The sequence below is a fragment of the Aythya ferina genome (genome assembly GCF_964211825.1).
Source record: "Aythya ferina genome assembly, chromosome: 12".
Taxonomy (NCBI): Eukaryota; Metazoa; Chordata; class Aves; order Anseriformes; family Anatidae; genus Aythya; species Aythya ferina.
The window spans coordinates 13,272,337-13,287,380 of record NC_140308.1 but is presented as its reverse complement, the minus strand read 5'-3'; the positions used below and the strand labels follow the sequence as shown (position 1 = coordinate 13,287,380).

The window sequence follows — 15,044 nt, the reverse complement described above, 5'->3', positions numbered from 1 at the left end:
AGCTGCTCAGCTCGGGAGCGTAAATGCTGGAGGGTTACTTATGTACTCAAAAACCTCCTAACCTTTCTGCAGCTTTTTTTTAACCCCTACAAGCCCTGGGCAACGAAGGCAGCAAGTAAGAGCTGATGTGTCATTTCAGATACGCTTCCACTCCAGTTTGCAAACCCCCCGAGCCTGGGAGCAGAAGATGCTCTGGTGCCAGCACAAAGCAACAACGGGGATGACGTAGAGCGGGGAGAGCTGAGCGCTCGCTCCCCAGCCTCCAAAGTGCTCTTATTTCTGCTAGTTAAACAGATGCCGGCTTCTGAGGGGATTATGTGTCATCGAGCCAGTTGGCTGCGACAACCGATTGTCTCCAGCAACAGTTTGGCCTTCAGATTTGCAGTTCAAAGGGTGTACCGGGAGTGCTGCCATCCAACGCCATGTGCAGCAATTTGTCCCCACCTGGACGTCCCTCTTCCCGAGCAGGTGGCTCCTCGAACACGCTGCACCCTCAGCTCGCACCACCAGGTCCTGCCAAGCCACGCGGGTGCTCCTTTGAAGCCTCAGAGATGCCTCCAGCAGGAACAGGAGATACCCCCAGGCAACAAGGAGCTAAAATCAGCTCGGCAGCTGAACAGCAGCCTGCCTGAGCCTCCCGTTCCTGCAGCTGGGTGTTAGCACAGCGGCTGTGCAGTGGCACGCTCCTCCGGCAGGGCTTTTGGCAGAGCTGGGAAACACAGGGCTCACACCAGTGGAGCCCAGCTCAGCTGTGGTCAAGTCTGGGGGAAAAAATCTGCTGCAGACGGGGGAGATTCCTGGTGGGAGCAGCCAGGAGAGTGAACAGTTTTGGAATGCAGCCTCGAAAATGGCACTGAAAATGTTATATAGCCTCCTGTAAACTGATGGCTGACCCTCACAGGACTACCAGGACAGGTGAAAAGCAGACCCAGGAAACTGAAATAATTTCAGGCATTAAAAACACATAAAGGATGGTGGAAAAGACTAGAAATGAGGAAAGAGACAGAGAGGAGAGGCGTTAATAGAAAAGGCAAAAGATGTGTGGGGAAGCTCGGATCGGAGCTGCGGTCTGTGAGTGACCCCAAGCCACCAGACTCATGGCACTCAGCTCCCCAAAGGCAGGGGAGGCTGCGTGCTGGGGATGTTGAGTTGTCCTCCATCAGCACCAGTTCAGCACTGGGAAGCAGCGCCCTGACAGCCCACAGCATCGCTGCTGCTCGCTGGACAGGTGCCAGAGACCCTCCCAGCCCCGCTTCCTATGGAGATACCCCAGGCTGGGACCGGGAGCTGGACACTGTCCGGGAGGAGAGGGTAGATGGGGTGGATCCTGCTCAGCTCTCCTCCCTCTACTGCAATCATCCTGCCCCCTCTAGAGGCTGCCTCTGCTCCCACCAGCCCCTGAGGGATGGAGGCACCGGGAGCTGCATCACTGCTGTGGACAGGGATGGGCGAGGGAAGCCACAGAGCCAAATTTTTTGCAGGTTCACATAAAATCTGGAGCTCATTTGCTGATGGGCACCAAGGGACATGCCACATGGCAGAGCTATGAGCTGCATGTACGTGATCACTGCTGGTGGGGACAGGGACAGCCACCTGATAATGTCCCAGCACAGGGACTGCTGCAATGCTGAGTCCTTTGGCCAGTTCACAGCGGAGTTCTTCATCTGCTGCACTCCCAGCATGAAAGGAGGGTCTCCAAGGCAAGAGTAATTAATAGGGAACAGGTTAAAATGAAAAGTCTTGCGCTTTCCCATCCACTTTCTACCCTCTCCACGAAGCATTTAAGGGCTTGTTCCTGAGCACTGGGGAAAGCTTGGGTCTCTCAATAACAGCCCCGCAGAGCTGTCTCCAGCTGTGGGGATGCAGAAATGTGGCTGTCTTAAATAACAGAAGTTGACAACAGGTTGTGAAGAGAGGAGTGATCGTGGCTTCAGCCGTCACAGCAAAGGGCCTTATTTCAAGCACAAGCCAATGAAGCCCCATTCGTCTACCCAGGGCCCATCATAAGGCTATTAAGGGAGCAGCTGTCCCAAAGCCACAGTATCTTTAAGTGCTTGAAAAAAGGGCAGAGTAAAAACAACCGTGCTTAGCTTATGTACTTTTCTTGGGGTGACACGATTCTTGCAATTCTTTAGCAAAAATAAAGGGTGATAAAAACGGTGGGTAGCCAAAGTATGGGATGTGAGTAGGATAAGGCTTGGTTTTCACCTTAGCCTAGAGTTTGTCTGGTTTTCCCAGCTAGCAGGGTGGGCATGAAAGCCTGTGAAAATGAGTGCAGAGAGTTCGTGGCTCCAGTGCACCAGACGATGTACTCAGTGCCCTCCTCCAGCACATAAACCCTTCTCCTGTCCCCTGGTGCAGCAGGGGAATTGTCTCGATCAGCAGGACGGGGTGTTGCAGAGCAGCTTTGTAGGCAGGGCGGGGGAACAGCACAGAGGACAGGGGACAGCAAGGGACACAGCAAAGCCCTGCCAGCTGCCCACTGGTCTTTACTCCCCGGTAAACTCATACTCACTGGCAAGAAGTGTGTCTTTTCCTGATGTCAGAGGAGCTGCACAGCTCTTTCTGCTGGGCAACACCCAGGCTGCCTGAAACACAGAGATCCAAATGGCAAAACCAGTGCTCATGCGCAGACCGGCTTTGTTACAGTTCCAGTACGTCGAGAGCATCTCACACGTGTGACATCGATGCTCCTGGAGCTAGAGGCAGGCGTTTGGGCTCTGCAATGCACGTCAGTGCCCTTTGAGAGGAACAGGAGTGTCCGTGTCCAGCTTGACAGTGGTGGGAAAGACTTTGCAGAGTGATGCAACCAGGTGTTCATAATTCATATTGAATTCTAGTCCAAAACAAATTCCTCTTTTCTTTATAAATTCTATTTCATTGGCCTAGGTTGTTTTAAAAATTATCTTGAATGTGGATGAAAAAATGGATTGTGGTCATAGTTACACAGCTCCTGGGTTCCTCTACAAACACACCCAAAGATAGGACTTCATACCCAAGGTTTCAGTATATAAAAGTTATGCCTGCATTCACAGATTTCAAGCCAGGACCAGAATAAGGGTAAATATTTTTAAACTATCCGAGTGTGTTAGAAAGCTAAATCTCCCTTCCACCCCCCCAAAAAAAACCCTGATGTAAACTCCCAGATTACCACCATCTGAGCTGGCCCCTGGATGTGGTCCAAGTGGTGTATCTCCTGCAGTCACAGCCCCGTGTTCGATTTCAGGCTGAGGCAGTGACTCACTCGGGCAGCTTCATCTCACTTAATTCGAGCTGACTGAAAGCACAGCATCTCGTCCCTGCAAGCTGCCCGGGCTCCTTTCCTTTCCCAGCGGAGAGCGGCATCTCCCAAAGGTGGCTCGACCTGCCTGTTCCAGCAGAGAGACCTCTCTGCTCCAGCCTCTTATCTGGAGAGCCTGTGACGTTGTGAATAAGTCCTTACAGAAAAGCCTGCGCTGGGGACAGCACCCAGCACAATGGCCCGACTGGGACTTTCGTCCCTCGGGGAATAAAAATAGCAAGTAATATTAAAACTATGTATTTTCACAGATTGCCATCAGGGCTCACAACACACAAACACTTAATTTCCTGCTTTCAGTTCACTATCAGATTTTATTCTTAGGGTAGTGGGGTTTGTAACGTTTCTTTCTCCCCAGCATAGGAGAAGGGTTTTCTTCTTTAGCCACGATACGTTCAGCCATGAAAAATGAGATTGAAAATGATTAATAGGAAGCTGAAGGATTCATCTGAGATTGACAAAGATTAATGTGAGTCTTATCTGCTTTTGTTTTCTTTTCTCCTTCTCTCTTTCTTTTAGCTACCTAGACAGCTTAGATCGAATCGGAGCTGCAGACTACCAGCCCACGGAGCAGGATATCCTTCGAACCAGGGTCAAAACAACTGGCATCGTAGAAACCCACTTCACATTCAAAAACCTCCACTTCAGGTTAGTCTGAAACTACACACAGCAGGAAATTTTCAGAGTGTTCCTTTGTCACAGTGTTCCCCTGTGGTTCCCCAGAGGGAAGGTATTAAATTGCCAGTTAACGCACTGATGGCTCCCACTGCAGAGGATGCAGCATTTCTGGGGTACAGCAACATGAAAAGTTTGTAAATCCTGTCTTGAAAATCACTGCCTTTAAGTTATGAGCTCATGGTACCTTCTTCTAACCCAGCCGCCACCTCTTTGTTTAGAAACGCAATATGAGTTGGCCCCAGGTCTGATAAAGCCTTGTAAATATACACATATTTTCTCCAAAATGAGTTAAATCACGTCTGGCTGACACTATTTATCGATGGTTGTGATGTCAGCCAGCAAAGAGACCGAGACAGTGGTTAACAACCTGGTGCTTTGTGTTCGGAGCCTCCCAGGGACATTATGGCCAGAAAACGCCCACGCTGTTAAAGTTTCCTCTTATCTAACAAAGAGCAAGCGCTGACGGTCCCCCCCTGTGCCACAGGCTCTTTGATGTCGGAGGCCAGAGGTCAGAACGCAAGAAGTGGATCCACTGCTTTGAGGATGTCACAGCGATCATTTTCTGCGTCGCGCTGAGCGGCTACGACCAGGTGCTCCATGAAGACGAAACCACGGTGAGTGCCAGCCGGGTCTTGGAGGCCCCGACGCTTCTTTACGGGACACTGCGTGGCCAGCAACTGCTCGGAGATGGCCTTGTGCTGGCTGTGGCGCTACAGCAATGTGCTTTTGTCGGTCGTTCCCCCTTTCACTGACATCCTGGGGAGACTTGTCCTCCTCCACACTCCTCAGAACCAAGTCCTGCACTCCCAGGTAATGGTTCCTTGTGCTGGTGTTGTATTTCTCTTTTCTAGCTGACCTGCGTGTTTTCAAAGCGTGTTAACAGGACTCAATATCCAGAAGCAGAGGGGATGCAGATAGGTGGGCTTTTGAAACTAATTTAAGGAACTGGTCACACCATGGTGATGAGAGGCGTGGGAAGGCCATGCCCTCCTGAGGCAGGCTCAGGCTAGGAGTTTAACCTATTTCTTCAGGCTACAGAAATTCATTTTTTTATGAGTGAAACTGGAACTGTTTGATTCCTTAGGTAATTTGCTCTAGGAGTGCTTTTATAACTTCCCACTGTGACATTAGGCTCAAAATACCATCTGGAAACAAAGTTAGCAAGGACCTGCGTGCTCCCTGGTATTAGAAGGAGTGCAATTAATACAAATGATTTAAATACACAGAAAGGATGCAGGAAGACTCATTATTGAATTCTAGCCATTCATTCAGCATGATGGAAACGAAAGCTTTAAGGACCAACAAGTGAGGCAAGCATACGGTTGCATTTGTCTAACAAAAAGGAGTCAAAGGCTGTACCCTGGCTAAGGAAATTATTTCGTCTGTGCCCAGTCTACAGCATCATGAAGGGCTTGCTCCAGCCAGCCCCGTCTGTCTGAAGGCCTTTATTCTTCTGCTTGTAAGGATGTTAGTCCTGCAGGAGGCTGTTGATGAGGAAGGAACTGAGGCAGTGGTTGCTATTCGTTACCAGGTGTCTCTTCCCAAAAAGATTGGTGGAGCTGTGGTTTGCAGCCTCTTCCAAGCTAGATATTTGAACTCTGGCAGACTGTTGGATAAAGTCACCTATTTGTTTAGGTCATACTGATGCTGGAATTCAGGACAGTGTTAACATCCCACCTGTGGCCCTCCAGGTAGCTCGAGACTGACTGAGATACCCTACATGAGATACCCGACATGAGATACCCGACATGAGATACCCTACATCCTCAGTTCTCACCTCCCTCTGCCTCCAGCCCCGATATGCTCCAGGATGCTCAGTCCTGTAGGATTCACTGGGGAGGAATCAAAACCTCCCGATGTGATGTGAAAAACCCAGCCGTTAACTCAATGCCGTACAGCTGGTCAGGGCAAGCACACCAAGGACATGAAGAACACATAGGGAGTGGACAGACGTGCAGGGCAGTGAGCAAATGTGTGGCGTGAGAAGAGAACAAGGTGCTCTGTAGGTATGACTAGGGGTTTGTCACCCAAACCGTGAAGCCAAGGGCCACTACCAGTTCCCTCCTGGCACAGAAAAGCCCTGAGCAGGGTGCCTCAGCCTCCTCTCTCAAGTGCCCTGCTGCAGAAGCCAGGATTTGTGCAGCGCTGACTTTGCTTTTGCATCAGGAAGGCTCTGCCGCAGCGCTGACATTCGCTCGCTGCTTCAAACCCTTTTCACAAAGCATTTCTGGGGATGCAGAGCAACAGGAGGGCAGAGGCAGCTGCTGTTCATTTACACATTCAGTGTAAATGGGGAGAGGATTCGGCACCAACTCTGCCACGCTGCAGGACGCCCCCGCCTAACCCAAATAAACAACCCTGAGCGAGGCCGATGCAAATCAGAGGAACGACGGTGTCGCATCTTGTCTGCCCTGCTGGACCCGCTGCGCAAAGGGCAGGTGGGAAACGCAGCACCCACAGACCTCGGTCCTCTCTCAGCTTCACCCCCTAGCACCCTCTCTCCCCCCCGATAAGGTGGTTGCCGTCCAAAAACCAGCAGTAAAAGCAGCATCTCTTCAGTCAGCTGATCTGCCGTCTGCCTGCATCCGTCACATCTGCTGCCTCTAATGACGTAAATCAGCTTTTATTGCTTCTCACTTAGAAAACACAAAAGAGGAGGCAGCTAAGAGCTGGATGCTGTTCCTCCATCTTCATTTCCCATAGAAATGTGCACTGTGGTGCAGGCACTTCCAGCTTCAGTAAGCCACTGGAGGTCGGGGGCTGTCCAGATGTGAAAAGACCTGTAGTGCTCTCGTTGCTGGCACGGAGCTGTGAGAAGGAAGGAGCCCTGCTACATGCTGGGTGCCCAAAAACCACTTGAAAAGCTGGCGCGTGGAGGGAACAGCGTTTCCTGGTGCATTCAGTGTCCAGGTGACAATAATCATGGGATTTCACAATGGCTTTTTTATGCTTCTGTAAGCCAGGCCACACTTTGGGCTGATGAAGCTGCAGTGCAAACATGTTCAAAGACTTCACCACGGAGCAAGGGCTCACCTTGCTCAGCTCTGGTTAATGTCAGAGCACTGGGATCAGCATAGTGGTAGGGTCAGCTTGTGACATGGAAATAAGCCCACGAACAACGGGTTTGCTCTAAATCCTTTCAAACAGGACTGAGCAAAGAGCTGGTTAAAGGGGGCCAAGTGAAATGCCCACTGACCTGCCCCTTCCCTTAAATGTAAAGCACATCTATAAGCTGGTAAGGGTTTTTTTTGAAGTTTTTTGCACTCTTTGTTCTGAAAGACTTGGCACCCATCCTCCTGCAGCAGCTAACATGAGCTGTTGTGTGCAGAGCCCTCTCTCAGCAAGACCAGATCGTCTTTTAAGGGATGTGTTTTCGCTCCAATTCCCTGCCACAAAGAGCAACACCATGGGAGTCACGGAAGGCAAGTACTTCTCTGCATCCAGATCAGAAGGAAATCTCTCTGCACCCGTGATTTAGATGCCCGTTTGCCCCCAGAGACCACATTCTGCACAGGAGCACCCAGCCCTGTTGAGTCCAGCCACGCACACTGCCCCAGACACCACTCACACCACTTCTCCAGCAGCACCACGTCCCACGGCCAGGCTGCTGGGCACTGTGCGTGCCCGGCTCACAAGCAGAGAGGAGCAAACCCGCAGGGAAATTCAGGCAGTGCCACTGCTGCCAGACACAGCCTGAGCTCAGCAGCCAAAATTGCACACCCTGCCCAACCCACTGCAATGGACAAGATGCTGCCTTCAAGGTATTACACCTCCCCTGCAGCTACTGATGCAAGGACTTGCGTGGCTGTCTGCTTGTCTGCTGAGGGTTTTTGTACACAGTGGCAACATCTCCCTGTAACTGACTGAGCAGCTCAGTAGATTTTGTTTTTGCCTAATGGTGCTATTTTGTCTCATTTGTGGCTTATCTTTATGTTTGATAAAACGAGGCTGGAGAAGGAAAAGACTCAGACTTGTAACTAGGAGGAGGGGAGAAGGACATCAGTCATAATAACCAGCAAAAGAGGAGCAGCTGATTAACAAAGGCAGATGCACGTTGTTCCTTTTAAATGTTTTAAAGCCAGCAGTGGCATGGGACCTGTCATGGGAACCTCTACTGTCCTCTTTGGTTCCTCCTCACAAATGCAACAGAGCTGTGGCAAGAGAAGGAGATGCTGCATATTGCTGCCTCTGAAACTGAGATATTTAGGTCATCCATATCTGGCTAAGATATGAAGGTATTGTTTGTGTTCCCATTGCTGAACGTGTAATGAGGAGAAGGCACGGTGCTGGTGACCCTTGGTGTGCATTAGTGGCGGCCTGTTAGTTCGTATTTCATTGCCTGACCTGGTTAGCGTGCTCTCCCTGCTGCCATTGGGCACTGAAAATTGAATTGCAGCACTCGGAGATTTCCTCAGCAGTGATGAAGCAAGTGGCAGCAGCTTGGGCATCTTAGGAAATCAACCAGGAGGGGGATGTGGAATTTCTGTGCTGAGGATAATGGTCAGTGGCCTCATGGTTTGCATGACAGTTGGCTCTTAGTCGTGGAGGAGAACAAAAAAGATCGCAGCAGCTGTGTTGCAGAAACAACCAGCTCTGCTCCTGAGCTCTGGGGAAAAAAATAAGAGGGGTTGTGAGTGTTTGTGGAGGGCAGGCAGGGAGCCATTCCTGGAGTGAGGTGGTACAGGACAGCTTGTGGAAACGGGGAGCTGCTCTGGTGGGTTCCCAGGAGCCCTCTGCGACACGAGAGCATTCCCCATGGGGCAGTAGGAAAAGGAAAAGGTGGGTTTTAGGACCAGAACCTCTCCTGAGTGAATAAGGAAGAGTGAGCAGAGCCGTGGTGGTGTTTGCCCATCTAAGCAACAGAGGTAGGGCAAAAATCTCCCTACGCAGAGCAGGCAGCCAGGTCAGCAGCCTCACGGAGCTTCAAAACCCACCTCGGGAATTTGAAAGGAAAGGGGATTTTTATCCTGACTGTCATTCCCTCCAGGGATGCACTGGTTTGTGTTGCATGTATGTTCCGTCAGGCTGAATGCTAAGAGTCACTGCGTCTTGGGGAAACACTGTCATGTCCTAACAGGTATCAATGCAAACTAATCAAGCCATAGAAGAGGAGCAGAAGGATTTTGTAGGGTCCTTACATAGCCTTGCTGCCCTAGGAGAGTAAGCTTCACCTAACCGTGAAGCTCCTGGGAACCATCCCAGGAGAAGGCTTTGGCTTCTCTCTCCTACCCAAACCCGATGCCCCGCTGGCACGGGGCCAGCGAGGTGCGGCACGGTAAGTACGGTGACACCGAGGCCGAAGGCTGCCACAAATGAGGTTATTCGCTTAAACCACGGCCAGCGTTCGTCTGTTTCTCTCTGCTTTTATTTTACATCAGTGAGGATGATAAAAATGTTCTTAAAAATGTTCTCTGAGGGACCCTGCTTGAAAACAGTTGATTGATTATATTTGCTTTCTGTTCCCCTGACCACCCTCCGATTTCTTCTCTCCTCCCGAAGGGCTGTGGGTAGCCAAGGACCTCCTGTACAAAATGTCTGTGGGTTCCTACGCGGTTACAATTTTGAGACCACGAGTAACAGAGGAGCGTTGCTCTGTGGCTCCCACAGCAGCCCGCACACAGTGAGTTAGCAGAAAAACAGCACACAAACGTGGGATGATCCAGATACGCGAACATCTTCCAACCGAGGCCCATAAATAAATGCATTTCTACAGCTGTACATGACCACGGCCTCCCCGTGCGCCGCTGCGGGGTGGAGAGGCGCTCGCTCGCTGCGAGCTCTGCAAAGCACCCGGCGGCAGCGTCCCCTTTCCCTCCGGGCTGCGTCGGCTGCTTCTTTCCACAGGGCCTCTTGCATCTAACTAAAACGTTCAGCAGCAGCTGACGCGTGTCGGTGAAAAGGAAGGCGTTAATCAATAACGCACCGGGCTCAATTAAACTGCCGGCGCGCGCAGCCCTGTTCTCTCTAGCGTGTCTCCTGCGTTGGCTGTAACATCTTGTGTGTGCACTAGCGGGTTTGGGGAGTGCTGTCCCAAGGAGCTGCCGCGGGGACGAGCCGAGGAGCCGGCCTGTAACCCGATTTGCCTTTGGTAACCCCGTCCTCACGGCGCCTGCTCTCTCTGCTGCCCCGCTCCCGGTGGAGAGACGGCCACGCGACCGGCGTGCGCACTCCGGCGGCGGCCTCTCGCGCCAAACAGCACCAAGCCTCAGCACCTTCACAACTTTTCCTCGGCCGCCCGACCTTATCTAGCCAAACAAAGGCCAAAAAATGAGCATTTGAGAGACCAACCAAATTTGGCAGGTATGGAGCTTCTCTTGAACCAAGAAAAAAAAAAAAAAGAAACTTGAGTTGAGAGTTGAAAGCAGCGGGGAACATGACTCTTGGTTGACTTTGCCGTGAGCTCTTTCCACCACCATGAAACCACGTGGCGGACTTTGCAGCTCTCTAACTGGTCTTTTTTCAGTCCTTTTTATCTCTCTCTTCTTTCCTGTGTCGGTTTTTGCATGACCCATAACCAAAAAGCTGACCTCTCGCTGTGTGTGCATTTGAACTCACGGCTCTCCTCCTGGCGAGCAGCTAACGTTCTTCCTAGAGGCATGTGCTAACATCAGTGCTAGCTGGCTGACATGTAGTCTGGTCCTTCTGAGATGCCCTTCCTTCCTTTTTTCTTTTTTATACTTTTTCCTCTTCCTTTTCCTCCTTTTTTTTCCTCTCTTTGCCAGACACTTCTTGTTGAGCCACTTTCAAAGAGAACTAAAAATACAAATTTTAAAAAAAAGAAAAGCACAACAACAGACAACAGCACTAAACAAAATAACAAAACCAGGCAAAGGTCACGGCAAGGTCATTTCCAAACTTATGTCACCTGAGTGTCTGCTTCCAACTCTAGATTAATTCAAGGATCTCCCAGTCCTTGGTTAATGTACCCAACCAATTGTGTGCCACACACTCAAGAAAGTTTAAAAAAAAAAAAAAGTTTTAGAAAATCTGCATGAGCTACACCGACACATGAATCTGATCAAAAAGGGCAAAAATAACTTCCCATCCATGCATGGTGCATGATGATTTATATGAGCTGGGATCCAGTAAATTATATGCTATGCAAAATCAAAACAGCTCTGTATAGTTAAATGCCCTTAAGTTACTAACTGTACGTCCAGTGTCCTAGGGATTGCATCTGTGTATGTATACGTTCAGCTGTATGTATACATAATTTATTATGTATATTGTAGCTGTTCTTTTTTTTTGTTTGTTTTCCTCCTTAATTTAGTTTTTTTAGAGTTCCTTACATGTTGAACATCCCCGAGTTGCTGCCTTCGGCCTGATGTGATCTCTCCTTTCTATTGCAGAACCGCATGCACGAATCACTGAAGCTGTTTGACAGCATCTGCAACAACAAGTGGTTCACAGATACATCTATCATCCTCTTTCTAAACAAGAAGGACATATTTGAGGAGAAAATTAAGAAATCTCCACTGACTATCTGCTTTCCTGAGTACACAGGTAATGAGAATGCTGGATGTACAGGACTGCATAGCAGAGAGCGAGTGGCTGCACAGAGCATTCCCCATCCAGGGTGTTACAGGCCTGTGTTGCAGGCAGTGAGGCTAAAGATTTCGGGATGCACAGCTAGGATTCCCATCAGCCTTATTGCACAAGTTGTATCTCAATAAATGCCCCCACCATCTCCTTGGGGCTGTTCAGTGGCCCACGTAAAGCACGAGGCTGGCTTAGATCCAGGAGCTGTGCCCTGGTTTCCAGCCCCAGCTCTGATCCCTCTTGCAGGTCTGGCAGAAAGGCCCAGTGAGCTCAGCCATCACAAACAGGGAGTTGGTCTCAGGGACAGGGTTTGTGAGGCTGCCCATGGACAGAGTCCAAGTTTTGCTGGTTCAGAACCCATCACTGCCCCCTGTGGGTCCTTGTTGACACAGGGTCCGGGTGTGACTCCCAACCACTACCAAAGGGCCACAAGCTCCCAGCCAGCAGGTCCCACAGCTTCCTTTCTTCAGCCCAAGCTGTAGAAGTTTTGTCCCATTAGTTTGGGAGACCCCCAGTTTCACTCTCAGTCTTGCTAACATCAAGCATCTGGACACAAAAACTCTTCCAGTTAAATGCAAGTTCAAACAAGGCGCTTGATTTCCTTGTGCCACACACACCTCGTAACCCATAGCACAGGCACGGAGGAGCCATGGCAAGCCATGCCCTGAGCCTTGCTGGGGAGAAAGAGGCTGTGATGATGCTCAGAAATCAGAGCTGGGGCTCTGCAACAGGGCAGCGTGCAAGAAGCCCTCGCTCCTGCTGGCTGCCTGGCATCTGACCCGCTAATGATGAGCATACATCACCCATGCGAAGTCTGCAGCTGCACCCCGCTGCATCGCGCCAGCTTCCACAAACCCTCATTACCATTCCGAGAGAGCATAAAAATAAACTTTTATCGTCATGAATTATTTAAGCTCACCGGAGACATCCAGATGAATCAAGCTGACAGACAGAGAACCAGATCTCTTTGTCAGAAAACGTAGCTGAGAGCCGGGAGTACCAAGAGTGTCACATTTCTGGGCAGGCCAGCAAATTATTAACCAGAGCTTCTTATCACCAAGCACTGGATTTTCCCTACGAATAGGCAGGAGCGATCCACCCTTGCTCCTTCGGGCTTAATGGGAGATGAGCGTGGAGCTGAATGACTCTGATTGAGTTCAGAAGAACATCTGTAGGCTTCCTCTCTGGGGAAGGTTTGGAATTTTGGCCAGCTAATTGTCCCCTTGGTCCAGACAGAACCAAAATATTCCTGGCACGTTTGTCTTAAAGATCTAATAATGGAAATTTCAGTCTTTACAGTTCACAATAGTGCCAGTCCCAAATTTCTCTTGGTTGCAGAGGAGGTTGTTGCTTGCCCTCTTTTGGATGGCTTGTAGAGCAGCTGCACACCACCTTCTTTATAGCTGCACTTTTTTATACTGGAAGGTTTTTTCTTATACCCTCTTCCTTTTTTCCCTTTTCCCAGTGAAGTGAACCTGCACCTTTCACTCTTTCTTCTTCACATTTTGCGGACCTGATTTTGTTAATCTTTGCTGCAGTCTCCCAGTAACCCTGCACTGAAATAATATTCTTACAAGCTTCGGCTGGTCGAGATACAAGAACAGCAGGGATTGTAGTCTCAGATTTAATTTTTCATCCCTAAATTATTCCAGCTCAAGAGATGAGTTCAGTGTGGGAGGCAGACCCTGGTACACGTGTGGCTACGTTCTCAGCAGAGGAAAACAAACATAAAGCTCTTCAGTACAAGGCTGTGAACCAAAGCAGTCCTCCTCAGTTCTCAGAGTACCCCAAACTTGCATTAAATTCCCTCAAGGTGCCTTTCTGTAAGATGGGACTCATCACAGTGACCAGCCCCAGAGCTCTTTTCTCTCTTGTACCACTGCAGAGGGCTGGGCTGGGGCACAGGGCGGTGGTGGAGAAGCATTCCTCTTCAGGAAAATGAGAGCTGAGCTGCAAGCTTATCCCGTCAGCCTTTTAAAACGCCCCACAAGATCCCCTCCCGTTCTTCACCAAGGCACTGAAAGTCCTGGTTCTGCTCCAACAGGGAGGTGAGCCAGCGGTGAGGAATGCCTCACCCAGAGGCGCCCAGCAGTCCTGTCACAAGACAGAGGTCAGCACGTGCTAACATTAAGCCCAGACTTTAGACCCAGGCAGATCCCTTCAGCTCTCTCCCTCGTGCTTTGCTGACCATGGCTCCTCGGCCACGAAGGAATCAGCCAGGGGAGGCTCGGAGGATGAGGCCCTCAGAAGTCTGCTTCGTACATATCAAAGAGAGCCCACCAAGAAACGCCTGCAGTTGGCCTGGTGACCTGGTGAAAAAGCAGCATTAAGGGCACAGTTGCCCTGGAGCTAAAAAGAAATATTTGATGAAAGCCCATAAATCAAACAGGCAGGCTTCTAACATCAAAAGTCGGTTACACAAAATGCTTTTAATAAAATGAAGTTTCTAATGTCCATTAGTTCTGCTGACAGAGAATTATTAGAAGACTGCATTCACAAATTCGCTCGCTGCGTGCTTGAGCACTGACTGTTTCCATCCCCTTAATTCACCCATGCTTTTAACTAATCCACAATACTAAGCAAAGCAGCAGCAGAATCCAGGGCACATTTTAAACCAAGCTGGCCTTAGCGATTCCCTGCTAGCTTAGAAGGGATCTAAATCCTCAGTTTTTTAAGAGCCCAACTTCCCTTTCATAAAATGCCTCCCGTTTGCATACTGTGTGTGGATCTAGTCCCAAATTCTTTACACCGATCCTCGTGCAACAGCCTGCTCCTGGTATTTTGCCCGTCTTACTTCCAGAATGTTCTCTCCAGCCCCTACCAACATTTCCCACCACTAAAGCCCCATCAAGGGTCACTCCAGCTTAGGTCCCTCCGAGGGCCAGGAGAAGTTAGGTTGACCAGGTCTAAGCACGTGCCCTGGGGAGCTGTGTGTGTGTTAGCCAGTGTCGAGTCTGCCCAAATGAAAAAGGATCTTCTCTGTTGTGTAGCCACTCATTTTGTAGCTTTTCAACACAAAACCTGATGGGTAAGAGCTGGGGTTTGGCACAGACACCTGCGTACATCAGAACAAGCCACTCTTCGTGGCATGATTTTAGCCACAGCTTTAGCAGAGGGTGCTGCAATCCTGGTTCATGAAAAAAAGGATATTTTGAGTTAGCATTTTTGGTTTTTGTGGGAAAAAAAAAAAAAAAGAAAGAAAAATGCCACATTTCTCTGTAACACAGGTTAGTTCTTTTCAAATCCTTTTCTCTTAGCAGTTCAGGGAAAGGAGGACACGGTTACCATTGCTGTCCCCAATTCGTGGATGTTTTAACTGCTCTTTTGCATTAAAAGCTGAAATTTTAATCAAAAAAAAAAGTCTAAAAAACGAAAAAAATGACAACCTTTTCACCAAGCCAAGTACTTACCACATTCCTGGCAGGTTTTTTTAACTCCTTTTTTTGTCACCATCGTGAGGAGTTTATTTTGGGTTTCTCGTCACAGGCTGCCCAAGAGCCTGTCCCCTCTCCCTCACCCATTTCCCCTC

At 49.7% G+C, this 15,044-nt stretch overlaps 1 protein-coding gene across 2 annotated transcripts in view; it reads left to right on the top strand.

Annotated features, from left to right (window-relative positions):
* The window catches only part of GNAO1 (G protein subunit alpha o1), a 130,250-nt gene that overhangs the window by 102,164 nt on the left and 13,042 nt on the right, over positions 1–15,044 (top strand). Inside the window, exons 5-7 of one of the 2 annotated variants that reach the window (XM_084533551.1) lie at positions 3,818–3,946; positions 4,461–4,590; positions 11,326–11,479. In XM_084533551.1, the coding sequence (XP_084389677.1) occupies positions 3,818–3,946; positions 4,461–4,590; positions 11,326–11,479 (413 nt within the window). The remainder of the gene's footprint in view (positions 1–3,817; positions 3,947–4,460; positions 4,591–11,325; positions 11,480–15,044) is intronic. The other variant, XM_084533550.1, reaches the window with a different exon arrangement.